Raw genomic sequence first — 18,644 nt, forward strand, 5'->3', positions numbered from 1 at the left:
TACGAGATTCAATCGACAAATTTGATAATTAAAGAAATAGTGAAGTGTTGTAAAACAGTACTGTAGAATTGGTAAATACGAAACACTCACCGCTGCGTAAATATTCCATACATACGTGTTAATAAAAATGATACCACATTATTTCTGATAAAATAGAATCGTTATTTCTTCGCGACAGTCGGAAACTCCGTTAAAGATTATTCTGATAACGTATCTTGATAATGAACGATTAAGGATGCGGTCGAGTTGCCACTACAAATGCTTCGAAGCATTCGTAGCGGCAACTCGACCGCACCCTAAGTTTGTATTGCTATACAAGTTATGCGCAAATAGTAGAGACATACAAGAATAAACATCGCGTAATACGCGCAATAAGAATTTCAATTTACGTTCAGTCTAATGACTTTGATCTGTCTAATTTGTGTTTACTTTCAAGATCAAAGTTTATATTCCGATTCATTGCACGAAGACCGCGGACCTCCTCGAAATTTTCGCTTGGAGGCAATTGCACATTTTCAAAAATAAAGGATTCTAATATCACATTGTTGGATGGATTTGATTGAGAAGAATTCGCATCTCGTTCCAGAGAATTCGCGCCCTCGGATGCTGCTGTCTGAGCAGAATTAAAAGTGCTCCGTTGGGAAGCGTTCGACGAATCTCTGGGGAGAACATTTTGGAAGCCATCGCCTTGGTAAATGATACCGGTGTGTCTACGCGGTAATCGCAAGGAACCGCCATAATTCGTACGTCCTCTCGGAAAATTTCTCTGCATCACAGGAACTACGTTAAACGTACGCTTCAATTCATTCTCGCTTCTGCTCTCCTTAGGCGAAAGAGTGCGCGTATCTGTGGTCGTTATGCATCTCTTCTGAGACGTTCGAATTTCATCCTGCATGGTAATCTTACCGTGGACTCGTACAGATTGATCATTTTCACGCCAAGGATTACATTCTCCATAGCTGCTGGTCGCAGCGTCAATATTGAGCATCGAATGTTCGGTACTCGGAATCTCATAGCCACGAGCTACGTTTTCCGCATCCGACACATTGGGCAATCTATCTGTTGGATATCCCGGTAACCGATGCGGGCTGTTCTGATAACTACAACTGAAATTACTTCCCCCGGATGCGATTGGTTCTTCCGGATATTCCAAAGGAACGCACATGTTTTGACCAACCGCACCGTTCGTGGTGCAATATTGGGAAAAATGCGCGAACGGAACACTCTCGTGACTATCAAGTTGATGAGCATTCGTGGTATCACTTTGACATTGACTCGAATTACCGTCCACCAATCTTGCCGGAGAATTGCAGCTATAGAAAAAACACTGTGGTACACTCGGATTTGGTATCACATTCGCCGTTTGTAGATTCAGCCGAGCAGCAGACGACTCTGGCGATGCCGGATTTGAGATTTTGCCACGTGTTTGCGCTATCACTGTCTCGTAACTAGGCGGAGGACCGTATAATTGATAATAAGGGCAATTGGCATCGTTTAATACAACGTTCATATTCTGATAGTGTGTCGATGTGGTAGCGTTACCGTTATATGCTGGCGCCGCTGTATTTCTTTGAGGACCTGTTCAAGGAAATTTACATAAATAAAGTTTCTACTTTTTTCACACAAAGAAAATCTTTTTACAAAGTAAATCTATTAGAAAAGAATACGAGCCTTTCCACATGCGATGTAGTAGGACGGTATTTCTCGCTGAATTGTATGTAATACGAGCTTGCTGCGCTTGACAAGATGCGTTACGAAGAGAACTTTGCGATCTAGTGGTAGAAGAGCGAGTTGGAATAGCCGAAGCTGCTGCTCTGTATCTACCTTGCAACCAGTATCGGTACCACCAACCACCACCAGAACAGACCAAGAACATGATTATAACCAGGATCCTGAAAAATTAATTGTATATATTTTTGTTGCTGTTCTGCTTAATGGAAAAGCTGCATATTACACAACATATTGTGATTATTATTAAAACTCAAAGAAATCATTATTATTCAGTCAACACCTAAAAGTAACATTAATGTTACAATTTCAAACTCAACAATATTAACTGTTATGTAACACCATGTATCGTGTTACATTTATTTTTGAGTGCAAAATTAAAATATTGAAATTATAACATTGTTATGTTACTTTCAATTGATGTCGACTGGATAATGACTTACCAGTAATACCACAAGTGATGGAAATGAAATCCAGGTGACACACAACAACCAAAAGCACAACAATATTCTGTTCTTGAACATCTGCAAATGTTGTAATCAATGTAAAATTAATTTTTCATATGCAATATAATAAACAAAATATAACAATTCTTTAAACATAAGTATATTTTATAATCGATAAGTCAAATGCAATCTAATAAAACTAGTTAATATATAATTAAAAGGGACAACATACTCATAGTATTTTATTTCTCCAGGCATATCAGAGGCACAGTACTTTGCTTCTGCCTAAAAAGGATTGTGATGTTATAAACATTTGTAAAAATAAACGATTTTGTAATCGAACATTTAACAAAATTTAATTAATTTTATTAATATTATAACACAAAATCTCGTGATAACTTTTTATACTTGGGACTTTATAGGATGCTCCATTGTTTGATTCTATCCAGAGATCATGAATTCAAGTGCAATTAGGTAAAGCTGCAAAATTACAGAAATATTTCTATAATGCGGCAATTTCTGCGTTCGCGATTCGCGAGTGTGCAATTTTTCGAGTAAAAAAGAAACTGGGAAAAATGAGCGTCATTCACTCATGAAGGACGGGGCAACTCACATAAATGAGACACTTCGATGTACCCACGAATATCGCGAGTTTCTTCTTGCTGTTGCGAGCCATCTCGTCAATGAATATCCTCGTCGTCGTTTCGAGTCAAACGCAATCGGGTCTAGCGCGATGTTTTGACATAATCGCCATTTCTCACCGTCCGTGATGTACACACAACATTGCACATTGCACTTATTGATTTCAATTTCGGAACTCAACAATGACGTCAGCTCGCCCATCAGTGCTACCACCATGACAGAAATGAACGATAGACGACGATGACGCATTTGACGCGCCAATGAGCATCCAATGCCACACTCACTAATAAGAAACTCAAGTTTGATTGATTCTTATCTTCAATTACAATTCAATTGCCGCTTAGCCGCCCAATGAATGATTATGCTATAACTTATAAATAAGTCTGAATGCAATATTATAAATTTGCAAATTGTCATCGAGAACTCTTTTAAAAGTCACGCTAATTTATTAGAAGATCATAAATTTTCGGAGAAGACGGACCTAAATATTTGATTTACTTTTCTTATAATTCAGATATCTTTTTAATATAAAATTATTTCCTTTATTTTTATAAAGAAACCAATAAATAGGCACATTATTCTGCTAGCAATTGGATGAATAAATTTGATTTTCGAACAGAGAAATTCTGGGTTCCTCAGTTTGATAGTTTAGAAATTAGATATTATAACAAAAGACATCTACATGTTCTATTTACTTCTTAAAAAAAGTTTACCTGAGACAAGTAAATTGATTAGAAATATTAGGTGTTAAGCTTAATTCCTGCCGTTTTTCGTCTCCAAAATTGATTTGTTTCGAAGAGAAGATGAATGAATACCTTAATCGAAGTGATTTCCTCCATTTTCTACATTATTACTAATTAATAATACTTTATTAATAATACTTTGATTAAGGTATTTCTCTTTGAAACAAATCAATTTTGGAGACGAAAAACGGCAGGAATTAAGTTTAACACCTAATAGATGATATAAAATCAAATAATTGATAAAAAATAAATTTATACATACATATAGACTCATGCTTTTTATTTCCTTATTTCTAATATCTTATAATTGTACAATTTTATAATTCGTTTTACTTCTTCAATACTTTTACACCTTTTTCAATACTTTTACACGTGCTGTTCTATTCAAGCAAATAGATGCAGCACACAAAGGCATAATGATTACAATAACGTTCTTCTTGCTTTGACTCGCTTCTTTTTAAACAATATAATCGTGTAATCATGAAAACAGCCAAATATAAAAATGCAGAGTGAAATAATAAATTTTTAATCGATCACAATCTGCAATTAATCTTATCTTCCAAGATTTTACTCGATTCTTTTTCAGATCACAGTCTTATTACAAAGGCGTATCAATATATCTTTTTTTTCATTGATTTAATTGTTTTTTATTTTATGATTTCGATCCTGATTGCCTTAAATATAAGCATTTACAAATAGATAAAATTTAAACACCGTGTTTCGTCTACACAAAGATACGAAAAGCATAGTATTTTAAATAATACTATGTTCTTTTTAGTAGATATTAAGCTAAAATCAAAACATAAAGTCTTCGATATGTGAAAGTGAAGGAAATATGATATTAATGCTCTAAATTAAATTTTTACAGCATATAAAATTGAAGTAGATACTATACAAGTTTACACACACACACACACACACACACACACACACACACACACACACACACACACACACACACATAATATATTAGATTCGTAAATTCAATATGCTTATTAAAGCATGCATTTTTGACAATATTTTTTTCTTTTTACATATCGCAAAGTATTTGTCTGTGTGTATACATACATTTATATATATTTTGTCTTGATTCAAATTTTTCACGGGAAATGTATTTACGGTTTACCTACCGAATGGATTTAGATTTCTGTTGTAATCGTCGTCATCGTTACCAGCCCGATCATTATCATTATCATCATCGTCTTTAAAAGGATTATTCGCGTCGTCATCATCGTCATCGTTAGCAAAGGGATTTTTAGATTCATCATAATCGTCAGTTTCAAAGGGATTTGATGGCACAATAGGGGTTTTCGAAACAAAGGACTTGTCGATTGGCGATGACTTTGGTGTAGTATTGTTTAAGATGCGGGCTTCTCTAATCGGCACCGGCGAAGCTTTAGCAGAGTTACCGCGTGGCGTCGATAAACCGCTTCCCGTTCCTGATATATTCGCCTCCAACGATGAAGAATACACGTCTGGCTTGACAAAATTACGGAAACGCTCTTCCGTTATTAATGTGGGAACGTCATATCCAGCTCGTCGTGGCTCTATTTTTCCTGTTAGAAAAATGCGAAAATATATCGATTAGTTATTTGAAGATTGTAAGTAAAAAGGATATATGAAAGATAACTCGTAACTCATCAGTAATAAAATAAACGCATACATATATAATACAACGAGTGTTCAGGATATTAAAATATACCTGAAATAGAACTCTTTCCTTCATTTAATCTGAGTCTCGCTTCTGCACCTGGACCATAATTTAACTTAGGTTCCTCCAACTTGGTCGGCGTAGGTAATGATTTGTCTGTATCAGTGATTACTGTTAATTTTTTAAAAACGCCTCTACCAAAATAATCGGCTACTAAGGAAAATGGATCTTCTGCTCGATCGAGAAGACTGTGGAAAGTTTCATGTAAATCTCTTGACTGTTCTTGCGCTCTTATAATATCCAGTAATTTTTTGTTATTTGGCAAGCAGGCCGGGCATTCGTTTTCATTTTCCGAAAAGCTTTGAAAACAACTATCCAGAAAAACGTATAAAATGAAATAAATTGCATGATAGTAAATTCGTATACCATAATACAAATAAGAATAGTATTTAAAAAAACTGAACTCACTGTTGATGATAGGAATGTTGACACATGAAATGCACAGATGGCAATTCCAATTGATGATGGCACGCGCTACATCGTGATCCTTGAAAAATTATCGTATTATTCTTTATTGCTTCTATTTGTTCCCGCAATTTAAGAGTATCAGCTCTATATTTCTCTGTTAATTCCGTGTCAGCTTGAGTTTGCTCATTTTCCGTTCGTAATACACTGCACAAATAACTTCTAACGTCTCCCAGTGTGCAGGTCAATGATGTAGAAATTGCGTCAATGACCATTAAAGGAGATAATAGTCTTTCTTGAGCTGCAATGATATTTTTATATGCATTAACAAAACAATATTTTCCAATGTTTGATTGAATTCAATTCTATAAATATATTACCGATATAAGCTAATATATCCGCGAGAAGTTTTGTTGGTGCATCCTTGTTTTTAGCTACACTCCATAAAGCTTGTACCCATAGATTAGGATCCTGGTGACCGAATCTTTTGCAGGTAGCGAGAACTTGTTCGCTATCTCCCTCGCATAAATGAAATCTTAATATTTCTTGGTATCTAAGATAATAGATAAAAAAAATGTATTTATAAGTATTTATATGTTATATAATTATTCATACAATCACATCTTACAGCTTGCTTTCTTCGTAAAGGAAAAGTAATCCTTTTCTGAAATTATGTTGATGACAAAGTATTAATATTTGGTCTTTATCATAACGGGCTTCGGAATTCTGCAGAAGTCGTACAACTTTCTGTTCATATTGTAATTTAGCTACATCGTTATCTAATGCCGACCAAACATGTAAATAATGTTCCACTAAGGTGTTGTAAATAAGTGTACTCCATCTATAAAAAATATGAAAAAGATAAAGAGTTGATTTCATGATAAAAAATATATGCATTCTTTTTATCGTGAAGAATAATAACCTTGTATCTGATTTAACTAAATGCTCCAAGAACTCTACAAGTCGTTCAGAATTATTTAGAAATAAATGAATAAAATCTTCTGGACTAGCTTTATCAACACGTTGTTCTGTATAACCATTTAAAGCTTCCTATAACAAGAAGAATCCATAAATTTCCATCCTTTAGATTTTTCTCAGATAATAACTTGATCTAAACGTATAAAATTTAAATATATATATATATATATTCATACCTGATCTACAAGAGGTTTGTTGGATGGTTTATAATTTGTGCACAAGGCTTTCAAAAACTGTGTGGATTCATTTGGCACATTTTCTATTAAGATATTTCCATATTTCTTCATATTAGCTTCCGCCTAAATAATTTTTAAACCATTTCTTTAATACAAATATTTTATTATTTTTTATAGAAATTTATGTAAATACGTAATACCTCTTCGAATTCTAAGGTTGCCATGTATTCTAAAGCCTTTTTATATTCTTGTTTGTCTTCGATTTGAATACGAAGATACCATTCGTGTTTACCGTGTTTCTGTGCAAGTAGTAGGGCATCCTCCGGCGATGCTTGTCGGCAAACTTTTATCGCTATTTCCACGTCAAAATCAACTTCACGATCTTTAGTCTAAATTTATAAGGTAATGTAATCAAAAAATACATATATATATCGCAGAGCGCTAGTATATATATTATACAGATACAACAAATATTTAGTTTTGCATATATAACTTACCATAATAAATTCTTTTAACTTATCGGTATGATTAAGCTTAGTGTAACAATTTAATAGCAAAGTGGTATGATCCTCTGTTGCTTGTCCGTTTTTATGCAGCGCTTGCAAATACGTCGTCAAATTATCGATATGTTGAGAATCCAAAAATTTTCTTATCACGTAAGACGGCTCCAATTTGCCTATAGTCTTTATATATTGTTCTATAGCGCCATTATGATCCCCCTTGGAATATAAATGATCTCCGTATTGACGGAAAATGTCTATAAGACCTTCTGCATCATATTGCTGATTTTTAGCTATTCTATGATAGCACAAAGTTATATTATTAAGAGTTGTAATGCTTTGATTTAATTACAATTAAATTAATATATCTGACATACCTTATAGAAACATCGTACAAATTCTTTTTAAAAAGCAACGCTAATTTAGATTGTAAATCTTTCTCATCTAAATGATACAATTTATTATCTCCACTAAGTATAAAAAATCCACCCCACTCGGACAAGACTGCTTGGACAGACACCATCGGCGCCGAGAACACGATAAACTTGTTTTGAATGTCAAGCACAGTAATAATATGCTTATCGACACCAGGAGGTATCGGTTCTATCGTGCTACGAAAATTTCAGATATGCTTTATAACATAAATATAAAACAATTACAAGAGAAAATACACACGCATGTATTCATTACTTGGGTTTGGCAGATATAGTTGTTGTCGTTCTTGGGACATTCGCCGCTTCTTTGGCCACTATCACCAAATAAGTCCTGAACCATTCTAGCATTATCTTTTGACCCTCCACTGCATAACACGGACCTCTACCATCTGGTGTGTAACAATAAATAGCCTGAAAATTTTGTTCTTTTGAAAAATGGATGCAAAATGTAATGTAAGACACAAGCACAAAGTAACACATGTCTGACGTACGTCATTACGTCCGATCATAAAGTGACTGTCTTGCATAGACTCGGCGAGCACGCTGCATTTTCGCGCGCAACCCATAGTATCCAAAGTAGATTTAAATTCCTTATCCTTAACGGTAATATTATACAGGAATACGCTGTTTTGCGTAGCAACAAACAGATACGTCTGCTTACCAGTTGCTCGTATCGCGAGGCCAGTAATAGACAGATTGGCGTCTTTCAAGACTTTTATTTTGTTCTTTCTTTCTCGAGTCAGATCGCCTCTGAAAAGAATTTAATTCAAGATTGCTATAATAAAATATATTGCATAAGAAAATAGCATGCTAGTTTCTAATATTAATGATATCCAATATAAAAACAAGAAATAACAAAAAAGCTATTTACCTGTACAACATTATAGAGCCATCCCCAAATCCGATAGCCATTAATGTAAGACTAGTATGTACACACAAAGCTGTTGGTGGAACTGCTCTGTAGCTAGGTATAGCTCTGCTTATTCGAACGCATGTTGGATTACCTTGTTTATCAGGCTTGGCCAAATTCCAAACCTTTATGGTAGGGTTGCATCCAGGCTCGTCCTCCTGTTAATATAATACATTCAAACAAATTAAAATTATATATTTCTTATTTATCTAATTTATAATCTGATAATTTATTATTTACAGGGTATTTGATAAGTAACAATAAATCATTTGCATGGAGGTAGAATAGACTAAACTGAGAAGAAAAGTTCTCTTATCATTTTGCAATTTTCGCAATAGTTAATAAGATATTAATTGCTAAAAATTGCCGAAAATTAGTCTTCAAGAATGTTTTACTCAAATACTATCAACTTTACAGAAAAACTGTAAGAGACAAAAATTGTTTGTTTTCTTCTCATAAAGTTCTGAGAATGTTTTCAAAATTTTTTTAGAATTTATTAATACCGTATTTTCTCATGTTGGTAAAAATAAGAAAATGCCGTACTAAAAAGTGATAAAAAATTATGAAAAAATTCGTAGAACTCTATGAGAAAAAAATAAACAATTTTTATCTCTTGCAGTTTTTCTGTAAAGTTGATAGTATTTGAGTAAAAAATTATTAAAGACCAATTTTCGACAAATTTTAGTAATTAATATCTTGTTTACTATTGCAAAAATTATAAAATGGTAGAGGACTTTTCTTCTCAGTTTAGTCCATTCTGCTCCTGTGCGAAAGATTTATCGTTACTTATAAAACACTCTGTATACATTAAAAAATATATTACAGCAGAAGATCATAATAGCACTCTTACACCAATAGTAAACAGAAAAGTGGAGTGTTGAACTTGCTGCGCCAATATCAGAGTGATTTCATAAGCTCGAAAGGTTGTGATTTCGTACAACCTGTTTATTAAATGTACATTGCCTATGTTATCCCCGAATACCAGATTGCCATTGCCACTGGTAGCTGCCGCAACTTGCGCATCCTGTATAAGAAATGTAACAATAACCAGAAGCTTGTTCCTGTCTACGACAAAGGCATGAGAGTCAAATAACATTTGACGCTTTCCAGCAAGAAACACAGTGTAACACAGTGATCATTTCTTTATTAAATTGGCAAACAACATGGATGTAATTCAGTGTTACATTGTGTCATTCGTGTCTCCTGCTGGGAAGCAACTATTATTATCTCAATATGCAAAAGGATCAACTCACCCCGAACGCTGTTGCGATCTTCCCCGCGTCAACTTCCTTCTTCAAGTCGAAGAAATTAAAGCGTCTCCACTAAAACGACAATTAAGATTTATGTTGACGTTCTAGGTTATCTCGAACGTCCGGCGAGAAAACGACGGATCGAGACGAGTTGCAAAGAAACAATGAAAACAACTGACCTCCAGAAACGCCATGATATATGAACGAAGCGACGCTTGTTACATATATTCGGAGAGAATTGTAGGCCCCTGCGGTTTGTGTACAGACTTTTGACAGCGACACGTACAATCGATCCGCCACACGACCGCTGTCTCTCGTTCCCTGTCAGCTGTTCGCGTCGTTCTCAACAGCACGTGTTGCGCGCGTGCGCGCGGAGTTTTCTTACCCGCGTGAAGTTAACTACAGGTTGAAGAATTGCTACGCTAGGTGGCGACGCTAACGCAGTTGGACGGTTGCGCCTCCAGCGATGAGACGGAAAAGTTTGCAATCCTTGCCCGCGAGTTAGTTCGAGTGCGTGCATTAAACTTTATCGTATCTCGTTTACGTGGTAAAGTAACGAGAGCAGTAATTAAAAATGTTTAGCAGAGCGTTTTGCACGGAAATGAAAAATCGCGTCCTTGGAAAAGAGGTAAGAGTCCGCAGGACATCGTTGCTTTTCTCATTTCTTATCAATTCGTACGTTATAATCCGAACTGATTTCTTGCATCAAGTTTTAATGGCGACCATAGCACTATCGCAATGAACGTTTTAGCGTTCCTGAGATATATTTAAGGTCTACTTTAAATGATCGATAATTCACGACAGGATATTCCATTTATAATTTTATGCGCCGTAATTTGAAAATGTCATTAAAGAATTTTCTGACATGAATATACAATTATAGAATATACATATTATATTAAAATTCGGAATTATAGAATATAAAATATATATTATATATTAGAAATATTGAATATACATTAAAATGTACATTATACGTCTATTCTAAAATTTTAATTAATTTTATTTAAATAACTACTGTGTAAAAAAAAAATAAAAGTGTATTATTAAATAAATATAATTAAATGTATAGAATATCGAATTATTTTAATCATAATTTTTTAAACCATATATTTTGACGTACCTCAGTAAAAATATGACGAATCGTAGATCGTCTAAAGTGGTTTCAATGACAGAAACAATACACGAATTCAATAGATATGTCGTGTTTTAATAAAAGCTGAATCAATTTAACGTTATTTCAATGGGATTTGCAATTCCGTTGCAGTCTGCAATTTTTGTTTAAAAGAGAAACTCTTCGCAATCTCTTCCTGTAAGTCGATACCTCTCTCTGTTTCCATTCAGAAGTTCGGGAGATCTTGAATTTCTTGCGTATTTTGGAATCGCGGATTACTACGAAATCAAATATCCGTGTCCGCGATGGTACTCGTTTACGTCCATTTACGTCGATATCGCGATTCGATGTTCGATTAGGTCGGATGGGCGAAAGGGTTACAAAAGAGGCCGCGACAAAGCGGCACGCTAGTGCAATGCTGGAGTAGAATTTTCGAGACGTAGAGACGACGAGCTCGTCTCAATTCGGCTCTCACTGCAATAGCATCTCGCCTCGTACGCTCTCGCATCGAGATAAGACGTAAGTTCTGTTATATTTGTTAAAAAGGACGAACAATTAAGTGTGTTTCGATGTTTGTGGGGCGGGCGTGTCCGTGTGTATGTGTGTGTAATTGTTGCTTTACAGAGCTGTGCGCGGGACGTAGACTCTCGAGAAGACTGGTCGTAAATTTCTTGAAAATCGGATCGTTATTTCCGACGACGAATTATATCTAGAAATTTCGGACAAATTCTGCGAGGGACGAGGGGGCTGCCTCTCTCTCTCTCTTTCTCTCTCTCACTCTCTCTCTCTCTTTCTCTCTCTTTAATATTACAAAGTAACAGGTAGATCTATCGCACGCGTAACACATCATCGACGCAAACATCAGATCGGCAACGACGATTTACAAAACGGAGCTAAGCGTTTCGACAATCCTTTTCTCGTTGGTCGTGTTGCTCCTCGATTCGTACTTCAGCCGCACTTATGTACTTAACAATTTAAATTATCACTTAATTGCGACGTGTCGATTCGGAGCCTTTATTTACAGATTAATCATGAAGCGAAATGTCGCTTCGAAACTTAGAGTTAGACGATCGCGATTGCGGCGCTAAATATGCGAAAATCCATCTCTTTCTTTCTCCCTCTCCCTCTCTCTTTTTCGCGAAATGTTTCTCAGAAACGGAGAAAGCTCAAAGCAGACAACTCCTTTGCAGATTTTATGAGAACCTTCCAATTTTCAAATATCTTTTTCGACGGAATAGCGCGAAAATTGTACGTCGTGCTTCCTTCGGATCCTGCCAGAGTTATGACAATTATATATCCTTTTTTCGCGTGCAAATAAAAATCACCAAATATCTGCCATCGATCGTTTACATGATTAATTTAACTACTCGAAATTAAAACTCTTCGAGAGACGTTATTCTAGTAATTTAAAAATAAATACAAGAAACTGTAATATATTTAAGTATAAAACATTGGGAAGCTTTTTGACATTACGCAGCGCGTAATTCTTGCATTTCGAGAACAAAATAGCCAATTACGCGAGATTTTACTTTTAGATTTATAATAAATAATAAACGATTTATTAATTTTATATATATATATAAAATTTATGAATTTTTTTAATTTTAATGTTTTAAATTTATTGTTGATTTCGAATGTTTTTGGATTGGAACACTTTTTCCTTTTTTAAAAAAAGGAGAAACTGCGATATCTATCTTTCCACTTAAGATTTCGCAGCAAATACTACTTGCGGTCTAGTTTCGAGATTCAATCTCGAAAGTCAGAAAAGGATCGGATCCATGTGAGATGAGAACGCGGACGACGTACGAGTTCCGCACTGCGAACACAGAGCAATGAGCTCTACCACGTCATATCACATGTTTGTACATACGTATCGTGTGCTCGCGTTAAGAAGAATTCTATAAATGCGAAACGTACGTGAGACTTTTCCAAGGGGAAAGGGTGAAGGGGAGAAGAAAAAGAAAACACGGGTCATCCCGTTCTCGTCCCCCTGAGAGATCTCAGCCACTGAAATTTCGATTGCTTCCTTGGACACCGGTAGCAACACGATCGGATCGTTTAACTCTGTCAGAGAGCGGCAGATTCTTGAATAATGCGTGTCGCTTGTACTCGAATGACGATCGAACCGATATCGTTTTGACTCCGGAATTATAATCTCCCGAAGAATTTCAATCCGCCGCTCTCTCAAAGAGTTAAACGGTGTTCGTGGATTCGCGCGTGCAATGTGTGTACTTTAGTCCACTATATTCTAGTACGATGGACGTGTAGCTGGTTGCGACGCGGAATACAGAAAATCATCCCTTATGTCTATTTATTTTCAATTACATCATGTATGGGAGTGTTACAAAGCCCTCCGGCAATGATCCTTGAAAATGTCGCTACTAGTCGGTCTATCCCTTTTTAGATATTTTTTTTACTTTTCCTCTGTTCTTTTTGTTCTTACTTTCTCTTTTGCGCTCTCCTTTTCTTTCTCTCTCCCTCTCTCTCTCTTTAAAAGCACGGATGGTGCCGTCCTTGTTTCGTTTTAAGTACAGAAAAAAAATGCAACTAGAAAAACCAGAGTTCGCCTCGTAACGACGGAAGGTACAGTGAAAACCGATAGTCGCATCCCTCTTTTGCCCGTTGCGATCTGGAAATTGCGGGTTTATCGAAAATATTTTCATCAGTGTTCCATTACACTTGTGCGTCCACCAGTAGGATAAAAGCCCGTATTCTAGAGGCACATTTAGCGTCGCAAACGTGGCCGTCCGCTTCTCGTCTCTCTTTCTCTTCCTCTAACACACACACACGTACATACACAACACATACATTCACATACACATACAAATACGCAGTTGTTATAAATGTATATCCATCCCCTGAACAGATTGGATGAACGTAACACGACAATCGGACGGCCGTGTTTGTGCCTAAATTTGCAACGACAAATTATGAATCCACATGAAGCACATTGACAAAAGAGCTTCATCGCGTCATCAATAAAAATTTTCCATTTCTTTTTCTTTCGCAAAGAGACTCGGAAAACCGCGATATACAGTGGTGTGCAAAAGTGTTTCCGGCCAGTGACATTTTGTATTCTGATTTATTTAAAAAATCTGATAAAATTTTCATCATTCTCGGGTGTTGGTACAAGATTTCATTACCCACATCTTGTAATATTATAATACTCGAAATGATTAAAATTTTATCAGGTTTTTTTTTTATAAATTAGAATACAAAATGTTACTGGTCGGAAATTTTTGCACGCCACCGTATATTGTTCTACTTATCCTTCCTCCACATATCGTGCAAAACTTAATTCGCAAAGTCGTTGTTGCATTGTTCGCCTATGCAACTCTCTGTTCGCTCACGATTACAAATCGCCATATTTGAACCTTCACGTATACCTCGAAATTATCTCTTATTATTTTCGCATAATTTGCCGCAAATCGGAATTAAGCGCGGATAAGCGAGAGGGAGGAAAGGAGAGTCTATGTGAAACGATTGAAGGAAGATATCGAGAGATGCAGGACAGGGCGTGGGAGATGACGATTAGTTCATCGTTCAGCGGTTCGTGGTTTTACAGACAGAAAATGCGCTTACGCTAATTATTACTCTTGCACTTTTTTTCCGCGATCGTCGTCGTCCGTCGTCGTCGTCGTCATTGTCGTTGCAGTGTGGTCGCCCGACTCCGTGCATACGTTTTTTTACGAAACATTTAGTTTATACACGTATGTATGTATGTATATATATTTTTATACATATATCTTTACAAACAGGAAACGATCAGACGATGGGACCCGCAGTCGCATGGGGCCCGAGAACACCGAGCATTACCTCACATAAAGTCGCGAGAACGACTGGACAGAGCTTTGCTTCTCTTTTGTTTCTTATCGAACAATAAAATGTCTCTTTCGTACGCCTTACGCGCTACTTATGCAACCGAAAAGTCAAGGATACCTTATTTTTATCTTTAAGGAGACACCAGGTGTATGTACAGTTCCCGCACAATTGCATTTAATTGCGTTTAAGGATGCACTTTTTTTTGTAAAATACAGTAATAATCATCTTCGCTCTTTCTCTCGCTTTCTCTCTCTCTCTCTCTCTCTCTCTTTCTCACGTAATAGTATATTCTCCTTAGAGATTTCTCTTCCTATTTCTCTCTCTTTCTCTCTCTCTCTCTCTCATTTCTTCCGCAGAATTATACAATAAAATATCACAGTTCTGTTCGTACCACGCAATAATTAATATATTGTTTTTCCTTATTCGCTTATACGCGCGTCCTCTCTTTCTCTCTCACTCTCACGCAACATACGCTCTTCAATGTACACGCACATGCGTTTCTTTTTATCAGTTGCCTTCCTCGTCACACGCATATTTTCTCCTAGGAGTGCGTTGTAACACACAGAGATGTAGTAGACACGCATTTGTATGCGCGCACGCGTATATATATTTATTTATTTATTTCCTCGCTTTTCCTCTCGACGACTAATGGTTACGCAAGGTATGCTGGTTGTAGAAACATTCATTTACAACTTGTATACTTAAAGTATATAGTAATAATAACTATTGCCGAAAGAGAACGATATATAAAGAGTGAGGTTGCGAAGCCTTTTTCTCCAAGATGGTTTAATCTGATGGATCTCGTTGCTGTGAATATCCGCGTATACACAGATACGTATTTAATTAAAAGAATATACAATACGTACAGTTCTCGATCTTGCTACGAGATCGTAGTATACAGTCTCTATCTTATATATGCTCTTATTAAATCATTCTAATAATGCAAATGTGTGTCCTCGCTACGCAATTTGTCCCGAAGAGAGAATGTCGATATTTCTCCGTTTTACATCTATCTAGACACGGCGATTGACGCGGACTGTAAATTATTGCTTGGAATGCGAAATTTATTTGCGTTAAACGATCGACATCCGCTCGTCGACATCATCCGTTAACCCTATCGTTCTCCATGTCGAAAGACTTCGTGTTTTCCCCCTCCCTCCCGTGCTTCCTAAGTATTGCTAAAAAGAGTGTACTCTATTATATCTTTCCCTTTTCGCGTCTGCCAAAAGATCGTTGTCATTCGAAGGAACTGATCGCGCGCGAGTAGCAAAGAACAACTTCGTCAATCGGTACGTCCCGCAAATATCTTTCAATTTTTACGAATATCACGTACTTTTCTTTCTTTCTTAATTTTTGTTAATTATTGCCCCCCCCCCCCATCCTCCGAAACACTCTTTTTCGTATCGTAGGATAGATGAAAAGTTTTCACTTTAGTATGTCGTAACACGTGAACCCCCTTGCCCTTGGTATGGTATACGTATACCGTACGACGAAAGAATAATTGGACGGCATCTGTCCGCGAAGTGTTGGCGCGCGGCGCGCTGGAATCGAGTGCGCTCGAGTGTCTCATGAAATTTATCGTAATCGAATGTAAGAAACGAGAGACAGAGGATTGCGACAGAGAATCAGCGAAGGATGAAATGATTCGAGCGGCGTACAACGGAAACGAAATGGCGCACGGCAGAAGGGAGAGTCGCGGCAATGATTAGCGAGGGGGGAAATCATTTCCTCTTAATCCTTTTACCAGCAAAGAAGCGACAAGTTACAGACGGAAAGAATGTATTGCTCCAAGCGTGCTGTTTCTATCTTCGTCGAATTAAACGCGAATCTATATTTTATTTTCCTCTCTAATTTACATAATTTTGATGAAACAAATAGATCGTTCCAGTTAATAAGGAGAAAGTTCATGCCACGAAAAGAAAATGCGCTGGAAACGCGATTAAGAGTAAAATCCATTTTCTGAAGAGAGTCCTTTCGTTTTATTCTTTCGTGTAACTTGTGCTTCATAATCCGTAAGTACGCGCGAGTGTATGCGAATAATTTACGTGAGAGGAGAGACACACGATATATTCATTTTTTTTTTTTAAATAATAATATATTTTAACAGTGAGATGGTTTAAAAAAAAAAAAAGGCATTAACAAAATTTCTTTTATTCCAATTTAATGTCTCGTCAATTTTGCATCCTTGGAATAAAAAAGTAATTTATATCAATCGACTAATTATGAAAAGAGATCATGTGTATGTGTGTACTTACGGATCAATGCAGATTAAATTCAGACACGTGAAAGACACCTTGGCGTCCGAATGTGCGTTCCAACATTTAATATCTCTATAGAAACATTAATGCACAGTGGACGAGGTGTATATATTCTTGTTCCGCATCGTTTCGATGTTCTTCGTAAACTTTTCAATCTACAAATCGAAATATGATAAATAAATGTCGTCTTTCGAAAATCAATAATCACTGGTGCAAAACAGAAATCTTCAAAAGAATGGACGGAAGGAGGGATTGTAAGAGAGAAAGGAAAGATTGAGATAAGAGAGAAGGGAAAGGCGAAAACAAATTTAATCTTTTGTGTTAGAAAACAGAGAAACAAAATAATTCAGCATCACATAAATCGAGAAACTCTCCTTTGCCTTTATTTTAACACGTGACAGTTTATTAAACGAAATAATAATAATAATATTAATAAAATATTAATAATAATAATAATATAATCAATGAAACTAAGGATAGGCAGAAGAAATCACATTTAAAGCGCGGGGTCGGAGTTTCTTATCTTGCATCTGTCCCTTGTTTTCATGCGAAACTATCTCTCTTATTTCATTTCCTATATACGTATCTCCAATAGTAAACCAGAATGATGGGTATCTGTCTATCCTTTTGCTCTACATTTCAATCGATTATATGATACTCTTTTTTTTTTATCCCATTGTCTATTTGTCAGGATGCATTGCTAGTAACTCGAGATTTCTTAATTGTACATAATCGCGCGCGTACGCGTAATTAGAAGTTTGTCTGTTCTTTCTCTATCTGCTGTTTTTCTCTTTTTCGCGTTGACTTAGTTTGGGATATCCAGAGATAGCGGGTCGCATGCCGTATTGCAAAGGAGTCTGCTACACGCAGCAAGAAAGTGGATCTACTTCGAACGTTCTTCTATACGCTTTATTACCCCTCGCCCCTACTCTCATTCATTGTCCTATCATCTTCTTAATAACAACGTAATAGTTTTAAACAACTTGAGCATAGGTAAGGCGCGGACGTGACATCCACGGGGTTCGCTCTCGTCGACTGAAACCGCGATTCTCTCGACTGAGACAATGAATAAAAAACCGGAAATAAATTGGCACCGTTAACACCTACCCTCGTCGTAAATTCTACGTCGACAGTGGTGGAAATAAAAGTAAATTTTGTATACGATTAAAAATGCAAAATACAACAATCATAGTTTTTCGTATCATTTACGAACAACGTAACTCGATTTAACGATTGGTCACGCGGGAACCCCGAAGGAGAGCGCGTCTAACGCCGTAACAACAAATTATCTACAATGGTCGCATATACATGTTCATCTTTCTCCCTTTCTCTTTTTTTTCCCTCCCTCCTTCTCCTCTTTCTCTTCCTCACGCACACGCATACGCACGCAACAGATTATACATAAGATTATTTAGATATTAGGAAAGGTACTTAGAATATCTTCATTATTAGAGTCTGTTTTTTTCTTTACCTTACACACCTACTAAATATCGATCAAAATATTAATCAATTTTAATAATAATAATA

General features: G+C 36.2%; 2 protein-coding genes across 2 annotated transcripts; both read right to left on the reverse strand.

Moving 5' to 3' along the window:
• Positions 1-274: 274 nt before the first annotated feature.
• Positions 275-2,957, reverse strand: LOC108769254 (uncharacterized). Its single transcript, XM_018520132.1, has 5 exons — positions 2,788-2,957; positions 2,407-2,459; positions 2,172-2,252; positions 1,672-1,892; positions 275-1,578 (listed from the first exon to the last, which is right to left on the reverse strand). The coding sequence occupies exons 1-5, from the start codon at positions 2,848-2,850 to the stop codon at positions 392-394; spliced, it is 1,605 nt and encodes a 534-aa protein (XP_018375634.1). The 5' UTR covers positions 2,851-2,957; the 3' UTR covers positions 275-391.
• A 1,657-nt stretch (positions 2,958-4,614) lies between these two features.
• Positions 4,615-10,234, reverse strand: Vps11 (vacuolar protein sorting 11). The gene is made up of 16 exons (XM_018520125.1): positions 10,103-10,234; positions 9,927-9,995; positions 9,524-9,697; positions 8,635-8,831; positions 8,255-8,513; positions 8,020-8,174; positions 7,707-7,940; positions 7,327-7,627; positions 7,030-7,218; positions 6,830-6,952; positions 6,598-6,725; positions 6,304-6,516; positions 6,056-6,228; positions 5,679-5,976; positions 5,262-5,581; positions 4,615-5,115 (listed from the first exon to the last, which is right to left on the reverse strand). Exons 1-16 carry the CDS (start codon positions 10,115-10,117, stop codon positions 4,682-4,684), a joined length of 3,282 nt encoding a protein of 1,093 aa, XP_018375627.1. The 5' UTR covers positions 10,118-10,234; the 3' UTR covers positions 4,615-4,681.
• Between the last annotated feature and the right edge of the window lie 8,410 nt (positions 10,235-18,644).

Source organism: Trachymyrmex cornetzi, unplaced genomic scaffold, assembly GCF_001594075.2.
Source record: "Trachymyrmex cornetzi isolate Tcor2-1 unplaced genomic scaffold, Tcor1.1 scaffold88, whole genome shotgun sequence".
Classification (NCBI taxonomy): domain Eukaryota; kingdom Metazoa; phylum Arthropoda; class Insecta; order Hymenoptera; family Formicidae; genus Trachymyrmex; species Trachymyrmex cornetzi.